We start from the raw sequence: 20,332 nt of genomic DNA, 5'->3' as shown, positions 1-20,332 counted from the left end.
TAGTAATGAAATTCAAGCTCCTTTTGATTTGGTCCATTCTGATGTTTGGGGCCCTTCACCCCTTGTTTCTGTGGATGGCTTTCGTTACTTTATCAGTTTTATTGATCACTACTCACGATGCACATGGATATACTTGTTAAAAGGATGTGATGAAGTGTCACGGATAACCATGGCATTTTGTAAAATTATTGAAACTCAATTTGACAAGAAGATTAAGCAGTTCCGTTCAAACAATGCTGCGGAATATTTTGAAAGATCCTTGAACCTGTTCATGGAGGATGCTAGCATGATACATCAGTCATCTTGTGCTAGTACCCCTCAACAAAATGGGGTTGTTGAGCACAAAAATAGACACTTATTGGAGATCGCTCGAGCTTTATTATTTCAGCACAAGGTTCCCAAGCACTACTGGTCTCAAGCAGTCCTTACCACATCATATCTGATAAATCGGATGCCATCCAAGGTGTTGGGTATGAAAACTCATTTCTCTGTCCTTTGCCCTAATCTTCCAGATTTTCCTCTTCCACCTAGAGTCTTTGGTTGTGTGTGTTTTATACATGTAAAAGATCCAAAGAAGACCAAGTTGGATCCTAGGGCCGCGAAAGGAATCTTTCTAGGGTACTCTCCTACACAGAAAGGTTACAAGTGTTATGATCCCGTCACCAAGAAGAAATACGTCACAAAAGATGTATTTTTTGAGTCTCCTATTTTCATTCTTCCTAGAATCCTCTTCAGGGGGAGACTAGTGGGATGGAAGAGGATTCTTCTTCCCCCTCCTTTTTTGTGCCTCTTTCTGCCTCGGGCCTTCCATCTTCTCCTCCTGATCTTCCTAGTTGTAGCATCCTGGGTGAATCTAGTGAGGCTCCCATTGCACCTATTACCACTCTTGATGTTGCAGATGTAACTGAGGACACCAATAAGCAACAGAAAGATATAAGAATCACCTACAACAAAAGGAAAAAAGACCCTCTAGCTCATGGCAGCAATTAATCGAACTCAAATCAATCTACCTCAGCAACTCCAGGTAATCCTATCACTCATGCTTATGATTTGGATCTCCCCATTGCTCTTCGTAAGTCTACCCGTTCTTGTACTATCCAACACCCCATTGCTGAATTTGTTTCTTACTCACGTTTATCACCTCGTTATTATTCCTTTGTGTCTGCTCTCTCCTCCGTGCATTTTCCTACTAGGTACTCAAAGGCAGTGTCTAATCCAAGATGGAAAGAGGCTATGAATGAAGAAATGAAAGCCTTAATGAAAGCAAGGACTTGGAAATTAGTGGATCTACCAGAAGGGAAGAGCACTGTGGGATGCAATTGGGTGTTCACTGTAAAGCATAGGGAGGACGGGTCCATTGAAAGATATAAGGCCAGACTTGTGGCAAAGGGGTTTACTCAAAAGGAAGGGATTGACTACAAAGAAACCTTTGCTCCAGTCACAAAGCTCAACACAATCCGGGTCTTATTGTTATTAGCTGCAAATTTCTCATGGGAGCTACATTAGTTGGATGTGAAGAACGCTTTTCTAAATGGTGATCTACGTGAAGAGGTATTCATGGATCCTCCACCAGGTTATGGTTTTGATGGGAAAGTATGTAAACTGAGGAAAGCATTATATGGCCTTAAGCAGTCTCCTCGGGCTTGGTTTGATAGACTTTGTAGGGCCATGAAGAAAGTGGGATACACTCAAGGTGGTGCAGATCATGCTTTGTTTATAAGGAAACAGAATGGCCGACTTATGGTACTAATCGTCTATGTGGATGATATGGTGATTACAAGGGTTGATCTGGAAGAGATAAAAATATTAAAGGAGTTCTTGGCTTCTGAGTTTGAGATCAAAGACTTGGGCCATCTGAGATACTTCCTTGGAATTGAAGTTGCTAGGTCACAAGAGGGCATCTATATATGTCAGCGGAAGTATGTCCTAGACCTTCTAGGGGAGACAGGTATGGTGGGGTGTATACCAGTAGATACTCCAATAGAACAGAACAATGGTCTACAGGAATCAGTTGGAGAGGACTACCTTGATAAAGAAAGATACCAAAAACTGGTAGGGAAGTTGATATATTTGTCTCTCACTCGACCAGATATTGCTTATGCCGTACATGTTGTCAGCAAGTTCATGCCATCTCCAAAGATTCCTCATATGAGAGCAGTGGAAAGAATTCTTAGGTACTTGAAGACTTGCCCAGGAAAAGGAATTTTGTTCAAAAAACACAATAAAATTGAAATTGAAGCGTATACTGATGCAGATTGGGCTGGCTCTGTTGGAGACAAGAAGTCAAATTCTGGGTATTGCACATTTGTTGGAGGAAATCCAGTTACATGGCGAAGTAAAAAGCAGAATGTGGTTGTTAGATCAAGTGCAGAGGTTGAATATCGAGCTATGGCTCATGGTGTTGCTACTGTTGTGGCTTAGGACCCTTCTTGGTGAGCTCGGGATAAAGGTCGAGTGTCTTCTCAGGCTGTACTGTGACAACAAGGCTGTCATCAACATTGCAAATAACCTAGTGCAACATGATAGGACGAAGCACATTGAGATTGATTGACACTTCGTTAGAGAAAGAATTGTCTCAGGAGAACTCTACATTCCTTATACTCCTTCCGAGATGCAGATTGCAGATGTGTTAACTAAAGGACTAGCTTCAACAAAGTTCTTAGACTTACTTGGCAAGCTAAACATGACTGACATCCATGCTTAGCTTGAGGGGGAGTGTTGGTTCGGCTGTTTTTAGTGTTTATGTTAGTCATATTTGTGTCTTAAGTTCTTAGTTATTGGGCCTAAACTTGTTTAATTTCATTTGTTTTATTTGTCTAGGTGTCCCATCACTAATTAGAGGCATTCTAGTCCATTCATGTAGCATTATTTTATAATCATCTATGTAAGAGTGTAGGGCCGGCTGAAGAGAAATAGCTGCCTTTCTCAAATCTTCTCTTCTTCTTCTTCTTCTTCTTCTTCTTCTTCTTCTTCTTCGGTTGCTGTATTCCAGCAAACAGTTGCAGTTGAAGACTGAGATGATCCTGAGGCTCCAACTTCACACTCCAACTGAGCTAAGGCAGCTCTGACTGCAGCTAATGCATCTAGGGATGTGGGTTTTGCAATAGAGGAAGATGCACAATCAGTAGTAACTGCTGCATTGGCATTCCCCTTCTTATTATTGAATCTTGCTAGAACAAGATGAGAATGCAACTTCCAACAAGTGTCTCTAGTGTGTTTTGGCTTCTTACAATGATCACACACCATATCCCTCTTGTCTTCCCTTTTCATTTCCCTCTCCTTATCACTAATAGATTTTGACTTCACTGCTGCCAAGGCTAATTCCACGGGTGGAATTTGTAGCATAACTTTCCTTCTTCTCTCTTCACTATGTATTAGTGAATAGGCTTGAGACAAGGTGACACTGTCCCTGGTGAGTAACTGTTGGCTTACAATATCATAATCTGAATTAAGGGGCTGTGAGTAGGTTTCCTTCATATTTTCCCAGATTTCCTTAGCAGTAGTCTTCACCCATAAGTAATTTCTACTGATGTGTGGCTGCATAGAGTTGCAAAGCCAAGTCATCACTAGATAGTTTTCTTGAACCCATTTTGCATAGGTTGAGTCTCCCTTTGCTGGTTCTTTAATGTCTCCAGTTACATATCCAAGCTTTCCCCTTCCCCCAATGGCCATCATGGCTGATTGGGCCCATTCCAGGTAATTTGTGCCATCAAATTTAACAGTAGTGATCTGAAAAGTATTATCTGACATACTCCCAAACCCCATGGATCTTTCTCCAAAGGATTTTGGTTCCTTCCCACCTATTTCCATACTGATCACACCACAAAGACCTCAAAAAACTCCCTTAACAGATCTGAAACACAACTTTAGCAGTAATCCAGTACAAACTCCAAGACTGAACTACTCACTTAACAGTCCAGAACTGAAAACAGGACAGAAGAAATAAATGGGATAGGTCAAAAACACTAAACTGACCTGTTCTCAGTAGAAACCCTAGAATCAGACTAGAGAGAAAAGGCAAAGACCCAGACGCTCCTTCCAGAAGGTTTCAATCTCTTCCTACAAGCTGCCGATCTCATAAAGTGACCGTTTTTAACTCAGAAACCACTGGGCGCCAGTACCAATTGAAAGTTTAGCCCCAAAAACCTTAAACTGATCCAAAAAACTCTGATTCTTCCTGGTTATTGGTGATCTCCAAGATTACAGATCTTGGGCTGCAAGAATTTCTCCAATCAACCTCCAAAAATCAGGCAAGACAGTCTAAAGAATCCAGCCCTAATGCATCCTCATGTGGCCGACTGGAAGACGCCTACATAGGAGCCCTAGCAAGCCCTATACCTGGCTCTGATACCAAGACGGCGGGTGCTGTTCTCAGTTGATCAGAATTCTGATGTAGCTTCAGCAGGAAAAACAAAAGGAAATAACAGAAGAAGAAGAAGAGAGGAGAAGAGAAGAATGTGAAGAAGAAAAGGGCGCAGAATAGAATTGGTTTCTGCCGCTCAGAATTTTAATTTATATGCTTCTATTAAAACAATAAACATAAAGACATCTATGCCCCTGCCACCCAACACACTCCTTAATCAATAATAACAGAAATAATAATAGGCCCAGTAAGGCCCGGAAATACTAATAAACAGAAATTATAATAAGCCCAAAAAACTAATAACAAGTAAATAAAAGAAAAGACAACTGATAATGGCAGGGACTTCACTAAAATACTAGTCTATTTCTCAACAGAGAGCAATAATTCCTCCCTCCTCATTCCAAAAAACACCTCCAAATATTTGGTTTTATGACCAGAAAGTACACCAATCCTAAGGAAAGGCAGGAAAGAGGGAAGAACAGATATTATATCCAAGTAGGAGTTGTTCTTGGGTTTACGCTCATGTCCTAAGAAAATCCATGTATGCTTTTGATAGTCAAATGCCATAATTTGTCCGAATCTCTAGGAACTGGGCTTTCCTTGTCATTAATTGCTTAGAATTTCATTAAATCGAGTAAGTAAAAAGATCAAGTGAAATACAAATACAAGAGAGATATCAACCCCCCCCCCCAACTGAGAAAAAAGAGCTAGTCTTACAGCCTCCCCAAACTTGCAACCATCACCAAAAAAAGGTTTCTTTTTCCTTTTGATAAGCAAAAGAAAATTTTTCATTGAGGAAAATAAAAATACAACGAGGAAGTGTTAAGGCAACACCTAGAGCAACTCAGAACAACAACAAAAACAAAAAAAATAATAATAACAAGAGCAACATTGGCCAAAGGGGTATGAGACCCAGCACAAAGATTGTCTATGATTAGGAAGGGCATGCATTGATCTAAGGTCCAGCTGAATATAGAATTCAAGCTAGGGGCTAATAGCCTCCCATTCATGAACAAGAAGCTTCGAAGGACCTACCAACTGTTTGCAAGTTCTTTTCCACCACTAAGTAATGATGGACTGAGCTTTTATGAGCTCACAAACTAGTTAAACATCTGACTAGGCCAACTGTGCCAATGAAATTATTCTTGCAACAATTCAAACCATATATTCCAGAAGTCCAAACAAGTAGTGCTGAAATGCACAACAGAAGACATAATTATACATTTTGCAATTGAAATTTGAAAAAAAAAATGCATAACATGCTTTCAAGCAATATATATATATATATACCAGAATATGACAAGAAACAGTAGTGCATGGCAGACCATTTGAACTATATTCACATGACAGCTCTATGGGTAACATATGGGGCAGCCAAACCATAGAATTGGAATTTTTGCCTTCTTCATACTAATGACCAACTGCTAACAACTTTAAGTATCTTTTCCAAAAATAAATGTAAGCTAACAATAAATGTTTGTAATGGTAGAAATTTCAAACAATCTTTAAGGTGAAACACAGAGCAGAACAAAGTTAGGCCATGATTTAATTTCTTAGCATAAAGACATCATTACAAAATAGAACCTACAATTCCCCAAGTCTCAGTACTTGAAAAAGGAACACTGAATTCCAACAAGCAAATTTAATATGGCATGGCCCAAAAATGAAAGTAAGATTCCTTGAAAGGGTATGCAAACCTTCTCAGCACCAGTAGCATCATCAATCACACAGTTTTCTCTTAAGCATACCCACATAGCATCTAAATCATCAGCATTAAGCAAAAGATCTGATTGTTTCTGCCAGCAAAGCAAGGAATTTAGGGCCAAACTGTCATAAGATTTTCAAAATAATAGTTCATAAAAGAAAATAAAGCAAATAAACTAAGGAAATAAGTTTTTTTGTTGTTTAAACAAAGAAAATAAATTAAAGAGAACTGCATTGATCTGGTGCAGTTAAGATCAAAAACTACATTTGGGGCAAAAGATGAAATAGCTTCTAAGTTCTAAATGATTTTAAGTTCAGACAAAGTGTTGTCTGGTAAAAAGACATCTGCAAATAGCAAAGTTTGAAATTCATATGAAAACATCAGCAACAATAACAATCACAAGCTGGAAAATAAAATCAATTACAGAAAACTACCTTCAGAAAACGGTACTTTGCAAGTCTTTGGACTCTATGACTGATAGATCCCTCTTCAGGTTTCTGTATCATATAAAAATGAAAAAAAAAAAAAAAAACAAAGAACAAAGAACAATTAGAAACAAAATGATAGAGGTATGATATATAAATGGTAGTTACAGCAATGACAATGAAGATCCTACATGTCTGTTCAAAGATAACATACTGTATGCATTTATATAGAAGTCAAAATTAGACATCAGAATTAAGACTTCACTAAAACAAGGATTCTGACAACTCAGGCTAGGAGAAAAGAATGTAAGGACTAATGTATTTATTCCATCATTTTTTCCATTCCAGATCCCTATTTTAATATAGAATATATTATACACTCATGCAATAAAGATAACTATGTCAACCACACAAGTAAAAACTACTGTGCATGCCTTTCTGTAGAAGCTTGGGATAGATCCAGCTTCAGCATTCTTCTGCTGCTTCTCCTTGAAAATTTCAAGCAAGATCCTCTTTGTTTCAAGCTCTGTCAAACGAGAACAGCAATGTCCAGAGTTAGGTTGTTAGATAAGAGGATTTCATATTCAATTACCATCATTATACACAAGCATGTCTTGAGTATATTTTAGGGACAATGAATGTGAACCACTCATTTCTTTGCTTTCAGCCTTGGACACTATATTTTAGGACCAAAATACACCTGATGTTAGGGTTTGGATCCCCTCCCTTGACGGCTTGTTCTTTTGTGCTTCCTTCTTTAATCTTTTAGTCCTTTCTACTCCCGGGGGGGGGGGTAGTTTTTCCAGTAAAAGAAATCTGGTGTAAACCTATCCCTCCTAAAGTACAAGCTCTGTGTTGGGAAGTGTTCCTTGATGAGATCAACACCTATGGCATGTTATAGAAAAGGAGGCCCAATTCTTGCCTCTCTCCTCATGTGTGTGTTTTGTGTAATGCTAGTGGTGAAACTTTACCTCACTTATGAATCTCCTGTCTTCATGTATTTTGCATTTGAGAATATTTCTATTCTCTCTTTGGTTGCAAATGGGTTCCCCCACAAGAAGGGATAAGTTTATTCAACTCCAATTTCCTAAGGCTCAAGGAAAAGAGAGGAAAGGAATAAAGAATTTTCAGTCAATGACATTATTAGAGCTTGGTCTGAAGTAGCATGTCAAAGGAGAAGCTAATGGAAACTATCTTAGTGAGAGCTGCATATTGGGTAAAAACACTGGAGCTGTTCAGAGTTTTTTCAGTCAATGACATTATTAGAGCTTGGTCTGAAGTAGTGCAAACAGGTAGACACAATGAAGAAGTGCAAATGGATTGGAACCCAGCTGTTAATAAGCTGAAACTAATTTTGATAGTAGCTCTATGGGCAACCCGGGAAGAGCAGGCAGGGGGAGGGGGGGGACGGATTAGAGATCATCAAGGATTGGTGGATGTGATGTATTCAGGTCCAGTTGACTTAGGAGATTCAGTCAAGGCAGAGACCTTGACATTGCTTCAGGGATTGAGATTAGCACGACAACTTGATCTCAAGGAATTGGAAGTCGAAGGTGACTCACAACTAGTAATTCATTGGGAAAAACAACTCAAAGCAGCACCTTAGAAATACAGGCATGCTTTTAGGGAGATCGGTATCATTGTGGCAACTAAATTCAAATTTCAACTGGGTGAGAAGAACTGCAAATGGGATTGCTGATTTTCTAGGCTTCTAGCTAAAGAGGGAGTTGACAGACCATATCTATTCTGGGCTAGCCTATAAACTTTTGGGTTGTAATCATCCAACAGTTGTACCAATTTATAATCATTTAATTTAATGAATTTCTCTTGCTGATAAAAAAAAGGGAAAATTCCATATTAGTACCCTATACTTTGGGTCTAGTGCCACTTTGGTCCCCGAACTTTAAAACGCGACAATTTAGTACCCAAACTTTCAAAACGTGCCAATCTAGCACCTGCCATTAACTAGTCGTTGAGTGCCATTTGAAAAGACACAAATACCCTTCGAGTGTCATCTAATTCTCTTTATCAACCATCCAAACATTGACAAAAAATGAACAATCCCAAATCCTTGCCTCTTCTGTTCAAGAAAGCTGGGGTCACCAGAATGCCCACTAAGACGTAACCCCAACTTTCTTGAATAGAAGAGGCAAGGATTTGAGACTGTTCATTTTTATCAACATGTAGATGGTTGATAAAGAAAATTAGATGACACTCAAAGGACATTTGTGTTTTTTTAAATGTCACTTAACAAATGGTTAACGGATTGATTAACGACAGATACTGGATTGACACATTTCGAAAGTTCGGGTACTGAATTGCCATGTTTTAAAGTTCGGGAACCAAAGTGGCACTAGGCCCAAAGTACAGGGTACTAATCGGGAATTTTCCCTAAAAAATGGCCGTTTTATATGATTTGATTCCCAACCAAACAACCCTTCAAAATGTCAAAATTCATACACATGCCCTTTGGTTAAGGCATGTCTGTACAAATTAAGAAACCAGCGCCTCTAGTTCAAGGCTAGGCATCATTATGAGGCACAATTGACTATTTTACAGGATCTATAAATACAGTGGATTATCTCAGTAATTTTCAAGATAAAACATATTCTAGCTAGGGGTCAGGCAATATCCGAATTCGAATCCGATTAGAAAACCCGACATCCGAATTCGATTTGATATCCGACGGATATTGAAAATTAATATTCGAATTCGAATTCGATTAATTAATTATCTTAGATAATTAATATATATAATAAATATTTTATTGATATAAAGTATATAAATATATAAATTATTTATATAACTTAATTATTATATATAAATTATATAAAATATTTTATATATTATATATAAGAATTAAATAATTGGTCAAATTCGGATATTTATCGAATCGAATCAGGTCATATCTGAATTCGAAGCCACTTAACTATTCGGTAAGAATAGGATATCCAAATTCGACTGATTAGATATTCAAATTATCTGAATTTGATTCGATTATGTCGAATTCGAAATTTGATTTTTGAATACCGTTGACACCCCTAATTCCAACAGAACCAATTTGTAAAAGTGGAAACTAGTTAAAACTACTTTTGGTGTACGGCCCTCTAAAACAATGGGTGTTCCTAAAGAGAGAGGAGTGAAATCCATAAATTACTAACTAAAGTATCTTATTGGAAACCCTAACATTACAATTTAAATGGCCAAAATAAATATGGTTAGGGATATTACCTTAACTGGGTTAGTTTCTTATTGGAATCTTCAAGTGAAAAATTGGAGAGAATGCATGTATTTGTCTGTGAGTGTGAATTTACATGTCTGTACTTGTTGTAATTGGTGAGATTATTAATGAAGAAGAATGTAGATCCACCTTTGGAGGTAATCTGCCCTCAAGTGATCTGACAGAATAGCCTCAGATGTTATCAATCTCATCTCTACTTTTATTTTCAGTTTTTTTTAAGCCAAAGTTGCAATGCCTAAATTTAAGCAATAAACTTCTTCACCACAAAAATTTCAAGTGATACAAATACCACAAACTAGTTGAAAATTCTACATGACTCAAAAACAAACAACCGGAAGATAGTTCAAATTCTGCATGCCTTCATAACCCATCGCAAGTGAAAAACCAACCATCCAAATGACATTAAAAAAAAAAAAGAAAAGGTAAAAAATAATTCAAATTCCGCATGCCTTCATAACTATTTAAAAAATGATCCATCAACTTCCCTGAAATGTAAAATGCATATAATGATACGCTATGCTCCCCAGTCCCCCCCAATGCGTCAAATAATTGCCGCAATACAAAGTACGTTCAAGTTCAAATTAAGCTCATTATATTTACAGCTAATAGCTTAACAGTTTTTTTTCGGCAGAATAGCAATTTGCAGATAGCAACATAAAACTATCAAATTAATAGTGATCATTTAGTATCCTCAGTGCTTAAGCATCATGTAATTTAGATATGAGTATGACCAATGATTTTGTTTCAAGTTTAATTTAGCAATGCAAGAGGAAAATAACTGACCCATCAGAGCTTCAGAGCCGAGTCCAGCGCCAGATCCAATGAACCGACGAAGATTTCGGACCCACAACATGGAGGACGCTGAGGGTATCTTCCTCTGCGTTGCGTCATGGCCTTCGCCCTCGCTGGAGCCGCTATACATTCTTTCCCTTCTATCTTCGTTGATGCTCCCCAACTGCGTTTAGACTTTCAGGGGAATTTTAGTATCGCAGAAACCATTTAACCAAACACATTAATGGTCCAGACCCTTTGGCTCCATTGATCTGGTTCTGCACAGCTTTTTGGCTCGATAGCAACAGAGGTACAGAACTACAACTTGGAAGGGAGAGGACCTGGGAAGTGGAAACAGCGAGTCAGCGACAATAATAAAAATCGAATCTTTGAATAAAATTGCAACCCGCCATTGCACCTTATTCCAATCCGACAGATTTTAGATTATCTCTCGCGAGATTGGATCGTGAATCGGTTGTACAGAAACATTAACTCTCTCTGCATTTTTAATTCGGTTGGCGCCTGGCGTTGCGCTGCGGAACACGAAAGCAAACACGAGACTGCGAAAGTTCACATCCGCTCCGACCGTGGTCGCAGCATTCTTTTGCCACGGCAAATAAAACAACGACACGCTATCGATCGAAGAAAAAAAAGGGTAAATTACATGGACCCCCGTACTATGGAGTAGTGACAAGCAATGTTTCTTAACAGAACAATTTTCATAATCAAATTATCCTTTGGTGAGTTAAAGAAAAATGGTCTTTTTCAGTTTTTTTTTTTTTGCAATTTTAGTGTTTTGTAATAATTTTATTATTTTTATAATTTCTATTTTTTTACATTTTTCTATTTTCTACAATCTATAAATTTTTCTATATATTTTGTTATTTATTTATAATTTCTGTGTTTTTCTATAATTTTTTGGTGTTCTTTCTACAATTTTTATTTTCTGATTTTGTTTTTTAATTTCTATAGTTTTTATAATTTAAAAATAATTTTTTATTTTGTTTGCAAATTCTATAATTTTTTTATATTTTTTGGAATTTTTATGTTTTTATGCATTTTATATTTGAAAATATTTTTTGAAAATTTTCCTTTTTTCATGTCTAAATATTAAAATGGTAATATATTAACACCTATTAATTTATTTTGTATATATTTTATACTTTTCTGTGAAGGTTAAAATAGTAATATATTAACACCCGTTAGTCTGTTAACGTCAATTTAATGACATGATGAGTTTTACACATTTTGAAAAATTATGATAAATTTAAGAAAAATATTGAAAATTCATGGTGAATTAATAACCCCTGGGTTAGCGTTTTTCCTAAATTCCCAAATTACCTTTTTTTTAATTTATTTTATCAGGCTATTTTGCTCATCCTTGTAGGTGCAACATGTTGAATCACGGCCTCCCCTCCGGTATGAAAGCAAAAGTGGTTGAACGTCATTGTGAAATCCAACACCTTTAGCTTGGACTCGCCACTTGATATTGCAAACATTTCGACCAAGTATATGAGGTGAGCTCACTCACCGACAAAACTTTCGGTGCAAGTGACCGGATGTGATCACCCAAGCCAAGACCAGCAACCCGAACCAAATCTTTCTTGAGTGACAACACTTTGGGATTACCTACTTCATCTTCTTGTTGAAACACGGCTACGTAGGCACTGTCGTCGACTCCATTGTGAGTCCTAAGAGAGCTAATGAGTTTCATTTTAGCTTCTCCTTCTCCCTGATGACTCAAGTCGTTGGTTATCATCATCGTGTCGCAAATGACACAGAAGATGCAATTGGTGATGAGCATCGGGCAGTCATTGCCAAAAATATCAAATTCAAGTTGATGTTCTCGATCGATTACTATGATGAGTGCATACTTGATATACCTGCTGCAGTTCAAGAGCTTAGTGGCCATGTCAGCAAACATGACACTTGAGCTACAACCCATGCCAGAGTTTAGTCACTAGCGATGGGCCAAGTTGGTTGCAGAATAATGGGTTCCACTCTTTGATGACACCCACCTTACCTGACCCTTGTTAAAATACTCATTGGTTTTGCAAAGTCAACCCAAACATCCTGTAGCTTGAGGAAACCCAATGCTAAACAATTCTCGTGATAATTAATGTCGGGGATCAAAATTCAATGGTAAACGAATTTCACGGCAAGACCATCACAAGCTGATGAAGCTTTCAGTGATAATTCAGTAACAATTCGGGGGTGTTTTTTTTTCAGATTTTGAGAGGGGGGAAGTTGGTTAATGGGATTTTGGTTCCCATTGACCAAGAATTTCATATTCTTTTTTCATATATTATGTGGGGACTGTAGAAAGTTTATTTTCCTAGGTATCACTTATTTTGAATGAAACAAAAAATGTCATTTCTAATAATGGATTTTTTATGGCTAAAATGATCATTGCCTTATTTACATGACAAATAAAAGAGCATGGATAAATGAACTTACCCAAGTAACTGCATTACCTGGGTAAGTAACTTACCAAAAAGCAAACGGGGCCTTAAAAGTATTTTATTTTGGATCAATTAAGTTTTATGAGAGAATGACAAGAAAATATGAAAATTCAAAAAGTTTAGTAGTGTATTTTGATAATTTAAGCCTTCCATTGTCTAACTTAACAGTTGAGGGGAATTTGTCACAATATAAAAGTTTAGGGGGTATTTGTTGAAAAAAAAAAGTATAGGGGTCTTTGTCACTGACCCCTATACAATGTGTGACAAACACCTTATACTTTCTTTTTTGCTTTTTACATATTGGGATCTCCCACCAACAAAAAACATTCCAACACCCTACCAAGTTGATCTAACACCATGCATCTCACTATGAAATTGGGGTCTACCATAAAAGTGAAACTTCTCATGTATGATATGTGCGATGTAAAATGGTGATCATATGGTGTTGGAACATATTTCATTGATAGGTGACCCAAACAAGTTGGGATCACCTACCAACAAAACAAGTTCAAGTTCCAACACCCTACCAACTTGACCTGACACCATACATCTCATAAGATGTGCGGTGTCAAGTATTGTTGGTAGCATGGTCTTAAAAAGTGTTCGAGGCAAGACTAGAGGCATATACATCAAGGTGAGGTGGCCAAAAATTGACTAGCCTCAATAGCCTCTTCAAGATGTTGTAGGGTGGTTGCCTCAATTTCGGTGAGGCGTACGTTATGGGTTTATGGGTATTTTAATGGGGGTAAATATGTAAAAAGATGAAAAAAGCCGTGAGGAAAAGGGACTTAGGGTGGGAGTCGAACACATTGGGGGTTTTGAACTAAGTGAAAACTACAAAAGAACTATGCTCTCCTCACTCCTCAATGGCTCAAACTCCATTAAAATGACGGTCAAGGTGAATTTTCCCTTTTCTTTTTTTTTTCTTCTTTATTTATTTATTTCTTTCTTTCTTTCATTCATCTTATTCTTCCATTCTAGCGCAACTGCACGAGGGTTTCTCCCTTATTCTTCTGTTCTTCTCCTTCTTCTATTTTTTTTTTATTTTTATATTTGTTTTGTAGCTTTTACTTGTCTACTACATGGGTAACACCGATGTTTAAGTTTTTATTTGGAACAGAAATTGAAAACAAAGTTTTGTGTTGAGTTTCCTATCATTCCATCTTCAATATTCAATATAACTTATTGTCTTTTCTAATTTTATTATAACACAAAATAGAGTTTGGTTTGAACTTTGAAGTTTGTAATTGACTAACAATCCGCTAACCAAGTGATCAATGGCCAAGGTAAGTCCTTATTTTTATTTCTTAAATCATAATTTTCTATGGTTAATCTATTGCAATTAATTGGTTACTTGGTGTTACATAATTATTAAGAGTTTGAATTTTGAAACTGTGGCTATGGTTACTCTAAATGCTTTTTTTATTGCCACATGAAGAATAAAATGAATGGAGTTCAACGTTATACAGTATATGCCCTTATCTCCAATCGGATTGATGTACATAAACATTTATTTATAAATGGATAAAGCACATTTATTGTTTCATGTTTATATTAGTATGTTTTCTATTAATTACCCCTTAAACTAAATACTTATGAGACTCATGTTAGTTTAAAATGTTCTCAATTGTTGGATAGACTTGGTGAGTTTGTCCTGCCAAGGCTGACACTTGTGTATTGTTAAACAATTGGAACAACTTGTCTCTACTGTTAGGGTTATACCCCAAGCACAGTCAATGTGTGTTTGGAAGAAACACTGAACCTGAACTGATTTCCAATTATGCCCTATACCTTGGAGATAAATGGGCAAAACTGAAAAAATACACATAACCACTAACTTGATTATGTTACTGCATTAGGTGTTGGACTCAGCTATTTTTGATGTGCCAATTAGTGAGACCCATCAAGGGTTAACACATGAGCATGTTGGGGCAATTTGTGAGTTCACCTAAGCGGGTGATCATAGTGTTAGGATCGACATCTTTATAGGACAAAGTGAATATCAGGGTTTACACTCTCTCTAGTGAAAACCTAAACTGTCGATAGTGGATTTCAACTGTATTTGAAATACATTTTAATAAAAATGTATTAACATGTTATATACTACTATTTTATGAAAAAAGTTTGCAAAAGGTTTTAATCTTGTGATCCATCTAAGCAGAGAGTATAGCACTGCACCTTGCAATTAAGGGAAAGATCCTTCCCTGTCAAGCAGTGTTGTGATCATTATGGGCCAAGAGGTTAAGTATAAAAGACCATTACAGGGTTGATTACATGATTGGATTTATCCCACTTAAGTTCATTATCCTTAAGTCTTCATAGGGTGGCTGAATCCAATGATCATTTAGGTGTAAATGTTGGGCCAGACTGAGCCCATGCTTATTTGATCAGGGGTTCACTACTCTGAGTAGTGAATTCAACTTAACCTCTTTTAAAGGTGGGTTCGGACCCTCCGACCTTATGGGCTTAAGATTGTAGGGCCACACACCATACAATATTAGGCCTAAAGTGGCCATGCAAAACTTAGGGTTATGAGCCTTTGAAAAAAATGAGCAAAAGGCCCAATATTAATAAGATTAATTAAGTTGTCACATGACAACTTTAAGTGTTGTCATGTGATTTGGGTCAAATTTGAATTTGGTATTGGATATGGAGCACTTATCCTCTCAAGAGGATAATGTTTAATTGTTAAAAGAGTCTAGATCTAATTCAGATCAAAAGTAAAAAAAATGTAATGATTGTATCAAAAGTAATGAAATGTAAAAAAAAAAAAAAAAGTAATGATTATCAAATCAATAACACATTTTTTTACATTTTTACACTCTAAAAAGAAAGCATTATTGTATCTATTTTTTTGGATACAATTTTGTATTATTTTGATAATCAACTTTTTAACTAAAGTTAAAAGCATTTGAACATAAGGTAATTGGAACATTTAATGATAAGACCTACACTTAACATCGATTTCAAACAAGCAAGATGAGTACAAAAACAATTAAAAATCTTAACAGCGTTTATATTCATGAACTAAAAAGAGAGCAAATATGCAATGTACAATTGTACATATTTGTGTTTGCATTGCAACCAAACACAACCCTAGCAACAGAAATATCATTCAACTATGCTCAAACACATCACACCCTCCTATGTCAAATTGAAACTAACAGAGCTAAAGTTCTAACGACAGTGTGGATGCTAAGTTTTATCAAGGGTAAATTACAAAGATCCCCCTATAATATTGGGTTTGTGACAAAGATTCCCTGTACTTTATTTTGCCACAAAGACCCCGTATATTATGATCGTGAGACAAATACCCCCTTCTGTTAGCCTTCCGTTGAAGTTTGTTGTTGCAATATTTTTTAATCCCCATACTACCCTTGTAATAATTATTCGGACAATTGGGAGAAAACACTGTTCATCTTCCCCGACCTCACAATACACAAACAGTAGCAGTGGTAATCCTCTCTACCTTAGATTCCTTCACATTCTCTCTCTCTCTCTCTCTCTCTCCTGATATCTCCTATTCCCCTTCCTTCTTATCGCTTTCCTCTGTTCTTCATTCCTCTCGGCCATAGCCACCACAACTCGTTGCAGCAGCTAATTTGAGCATACCCCCCTCCTTTGGCTTTTTCTCTCCCTCCATTCCTTCTTCCTTTGAATTGAAATTATAGTTCAACTTTGCTGATAGAGATATTTCTTCTTTAATGATAGGACCAAGGGTCCAAGGACCATCTTCTTTTAAGGAGAGACAATGACTCACAACTTGGTAGTCACTTTCCACAATCAAACTAGACCAATCCAATGAGAATATTCGCTTTAGACTCTAAAGAAGAGCCAGTAATTCATCCTTCAGGGGTATTCCTACTCATTTTAATAAAGTTTTTTCATTGATAATTGAGGCACTTATGAAAATTTTATTGGGCTGAAAATGTCCTATAAGACATATTACTACTTGTTTTTGCTTTCTAGAACCAAACTCCCAAATCTACTTTCGTAGCCATACTTGTTCATTACAATAAATCAGGTCTTAGGAGATTCTTAAAATTGAATAGAAAAAAGTAAAATCACCAAACTTACATGCATTTTTCATTGCACTGAAGTCCACAATCTACACTCTTTCCTTTCTTGTTCAAGAAAGGTCTCTAGAATTGGTACTGATCCATCAAATAACAAAGAACCTATATTGAACATAATAAAACTATCAACAACCTTCTCCAATGCTATCATCATCACCTTATGATAGCTCGATACCATCCCAACAAATTGAACTCTGGTTGACAATAAAAAATACTTCCATCTCCATCTCCAGGTTCCTCTGAATATGAGAGATAATTTATTGAATATCTTACCAAACTCACACTACTACTAGCATGAATGTTCCTACAGTTTAGAAGATGCAGGCTTGTCCAGGAACCAGGTTAGTTTCCCTTCAGGTGAAACAATTTGAATAGGCAACAAATCAGAATTTTCTTGATTCCCAAGCACTCTATGCATAACATCAGCTTTACTAGATCCGCACACAACAAGGGCGATGCTTGAAGACAAGTTGATTACTAGAAAAGTATAAGTTATTCTCTCTAGAGGTGGCTTTGGAGAGTCCTTGATGAATGTTACCCATCATTTATTCTCATTGACGAAAGGATGCTCAGGGAATAGAGACGCCACATGACCACCCGGACCCTTGCCCAAAAGCATGAAAGGAGAGGAGAGTGGAATAAGAGAGAAAGAAGAAGAGGAAGAAGAGAGATCAAGGGGAGAGAGAGAAATGTAAAGGAATCTGAGCTAGAAGGGATTATCTCTGTTGTTGTTCGTGTATTGTGAGGTCAGAGAAGATGAATAGTACTTTTCTCTCAATTGTCTGAATAGTAGGGCTGTTCACGGGTCAGGTTGGGTCTGTTTACTGAAATTTTTTTCAACCAACCTGACCTGGTCGGGTTACCTGAAATTGAAACCGAAATCGACCCTGTGTTAAACAAAACCGACCTGGTTGGTTTGAGTCGGGTTGGGTCGGGTTCGGCTCTAAGTTCAACCATGGTAATAAATTGGTAGGTTGGAGAAAGAAGACTGAAATTTGATGTAAAAAAGGACACATAATTCTATTAGAGAAAGAAGACTGAAATTGGTAGGGGTCGGACCAAGTTAGAATAGAAGTTATCAAAAAAATAGAAAGTCAAATTGTATTAGAGAAAGAATACTGAATTTTGTATATTTTAAGAAACCTTCTAATCTAAGTAAAAAATGACACCTAATTCTAATTGTAATTGGTTGCCTATTTTGTGTAAAAGATCATAAAAACTAGGATCCTTTGATTACTTTCTTTAAAATTTTCCAAAAAAATTCTTTGTCTAGTTGTCTTACAATACTTGCCATTAATGTCATTCATAACTAGAATATTAGAAATTAAGTTAGGTTGTAACTAGGATAAAGACAACTTAGTTAAGTAGGAACTAAGTAAGTTGTAAATACTAAATATGAACTAACTACTAACTACTAAGTTGGTGAAAATCGAAACCGACCCGAATCATCGATTTATGATTTTTTACAACCCGAAACCGATCGGTGCTGAAGAAAACCCGACCGATTCGGGTTGGATCGGTTTGGTCAGGTTGGGTCTTCTTATGAACAGCCCTACGAAATAGTTATTACAAGAGTAGTATGGGAATTAAAAAATATTACAACGATGGAACTCAATGAAAATCTAACGAAATGAGGTTTTTGTCTCACGGTACAAGAGTCTTTATTACAGACCCCATAGTACAGGAGTCTTTGTAATTTACCCTTTTATCAAATATGTTTGACATGAGCCTACCTCTCCCTTCGCTCCATCATTCCTGCTATTCTCTTCCCCTCCCTCCCCACCGCCTCTTCGCTTTCACTGACATCAAACCGTGAAACTCATTCACTGTCATCGAAGATGATTCTACAACTGAGTTCGAGCCGTAGCAACCCTCACCGTCCTTCTCTCTTCTCTTATCCTCCCTCTCCACTGCCCCTTTGCACATGCATCGCGAATCATATCCATAGTCGAAGACAACTCTGCAGCCTCTGATTAATCCAATTAACTCCCTTATTTCTCTTTTCTCATTCTCTCTCTTCCTTCTTCGGTCCAAATCTCCTCTACCAATATAACCAGAGCTAATGTGACATTAATTTGAGTGTTGAAACCATCGTAGTGTCTCACGTTTGAGGTTAGGTTCTTGTGCCTACCATTTTTATTAGTAAAATAAGACATGGTGTAGAAGCAACATCCGTTGAGTTGTTAACATCAATACCTACATCAGCAAATTCAATATTCTCAATTGTGTAGTTCAACTGCAACAACATGGCCGATGAGTTTCTATTGTTGGAATCGTTGAAAAATCCTAGAGATTGGATTGGTAGAGATCTCGGGAGGTCTTTTAACGGTGCAATCACGAAAGCCATTTCATTGCCGTCGATATTGAGTACTCGCGTTGACGGATAATGTCAAACACGAAACTAGTAGTGAAAAAGAAGACTTCACCGTTCGATTGATTCTTAAATTAGAATGAATAGGGGTAAAAGGCATGACCTGACTACTGTGTAGAGCAATTGGTTAACATCAATAGGCTGCTTGGTGTTATCTGTTCTAGACTATCCATGCTCAAGTCAACACCTCAAAAGCCATTGTAGATGAAATCAGAATTTTTTGAGTTTACAAATGATCCAAACAAAATCATAAACATAGACAAGCTTAACAAGCATGATCAAGTGCGTTCTTGTTGATTAATTAACTAATACAAACCATTTTCCATCAAAAGTAACGAGAAAAATGTTTTGTCGTCATCCAAGGGGTCTTTGTCTCAATTTTCTCTCCAATGTTCTTCATGGAAAGAGCTAACAAATTCAGTATAGTAGTCAGGTTCCCATGTTCTTACAGGAGGCGAGGGTTGCAAATCATCTAGGGAGGGTGGCGTGTTCGGCTGTCATTGGATGGGATAGACGATGTGAGCTCTTTTGAACCCTCCATTTCTTGAAATAGTTTCCTTTTTAGAGAGGTTTTCCACACTATTTCCTTTTTTTTCTTTGGCATCTCCTTGCGATATGTGAAGCATTGTCTCTCGTATCCCCTATTCATTGTTCTCATCAGCCACCAAGGTAACACTATCGCTCCAAAAAGGACTCTCTCCCTTCTTTGAGGTTTTGATTTTGCTTTTACATTCATAAACCTATCTCCTTCATCCCCTATTTGCACCTTCATCCATGGACCATACTCCCCTGGTTTTTCTATTTCAGTCATCATGCTACTTTCAAACTTCTTACGATCGGTCTTTGAATATTTTCCCTCCTATTTTTAGGTTTTTTCCTACCGCTATGCTTATTACCAGCAAAAGAGGATATTGCTCG

The 20,332-nt window shown here is 37.0% G+C and overlaps 1 protein-coding gene and 1 long non-coding RNA gene across 3 annotated transcripts in view; one reads left to right on the top strand and one right to left on the bottom strand.

Moving 5' to 3' along the window:
• The window catches only part of LOC148861606 (putative serine/threonine-protein phosphatase 2A regulatory subunit B'' subunit TON2), a 106,464-nt gene extending 95,589 nt beyond the window's left edge, over positions 1 to 10,875 (bottom strand). For both annotated transcript variants that reach the window (XM_088982193.1, XM_088982192.1), the window contains exons 1-4: positions 10,518 to 10,875; positions 6,928 to 7,019; positions 6,503 to 6,565; positions 6,061 to 6,159 (exon numbers count right to left, since the gene is read on the bottom strand). In XM_088982193.1, coding sequence (XP_088838319.1) covers positions 6,061 to 6,159; positions 6,503 to 6,565; positions 6,928 to 7,019; positions 10,518 to 10,656 — 393 coding nt within the window. In that variant the 5' untranslated portion in view covers positions 10,657 to 10,875. The remainder of the gene's footprint in view (positions 1 to 6,060; positions 6,160 to 6,502; positions 6,566 to 6,927; positions 7,020 to 10,517) is intronic.
• Positions 10,616 to 12,940, top strand: LOC148861605 (uncharacterized). Its single transcript, XR_016112250.1, has 2 exons — positions 10,616 to 11,160; positions 11,893 to 12,940. It is a non-coding gene; the product is annotated as an uncharacterized LOC148861605 (long non-coding RNA).
• Positions 12,941 to 20,332: the final 7,392 nt, after the last annotated feature.

The sequence above is a fragment of the Nelumbo lutea genome, chromosome 4, assembly GCF_056320005.1.
Source record: "Nelumbo lutea isolate HS-2025 chromosome 4, American lotus-T2T, whole genome shotgun sequence".
NCBI lineage: Eukaryota > Viridiplantae > Streptophyta > Magnoliopsida > Proteales > Nelumbonaceae > Nelumbo > Nelumbo lutea.
Note: the sequence above shows the minus strand (reverse complement) of the source record. Positions and strands in the feature narration are given on the sequence as shown.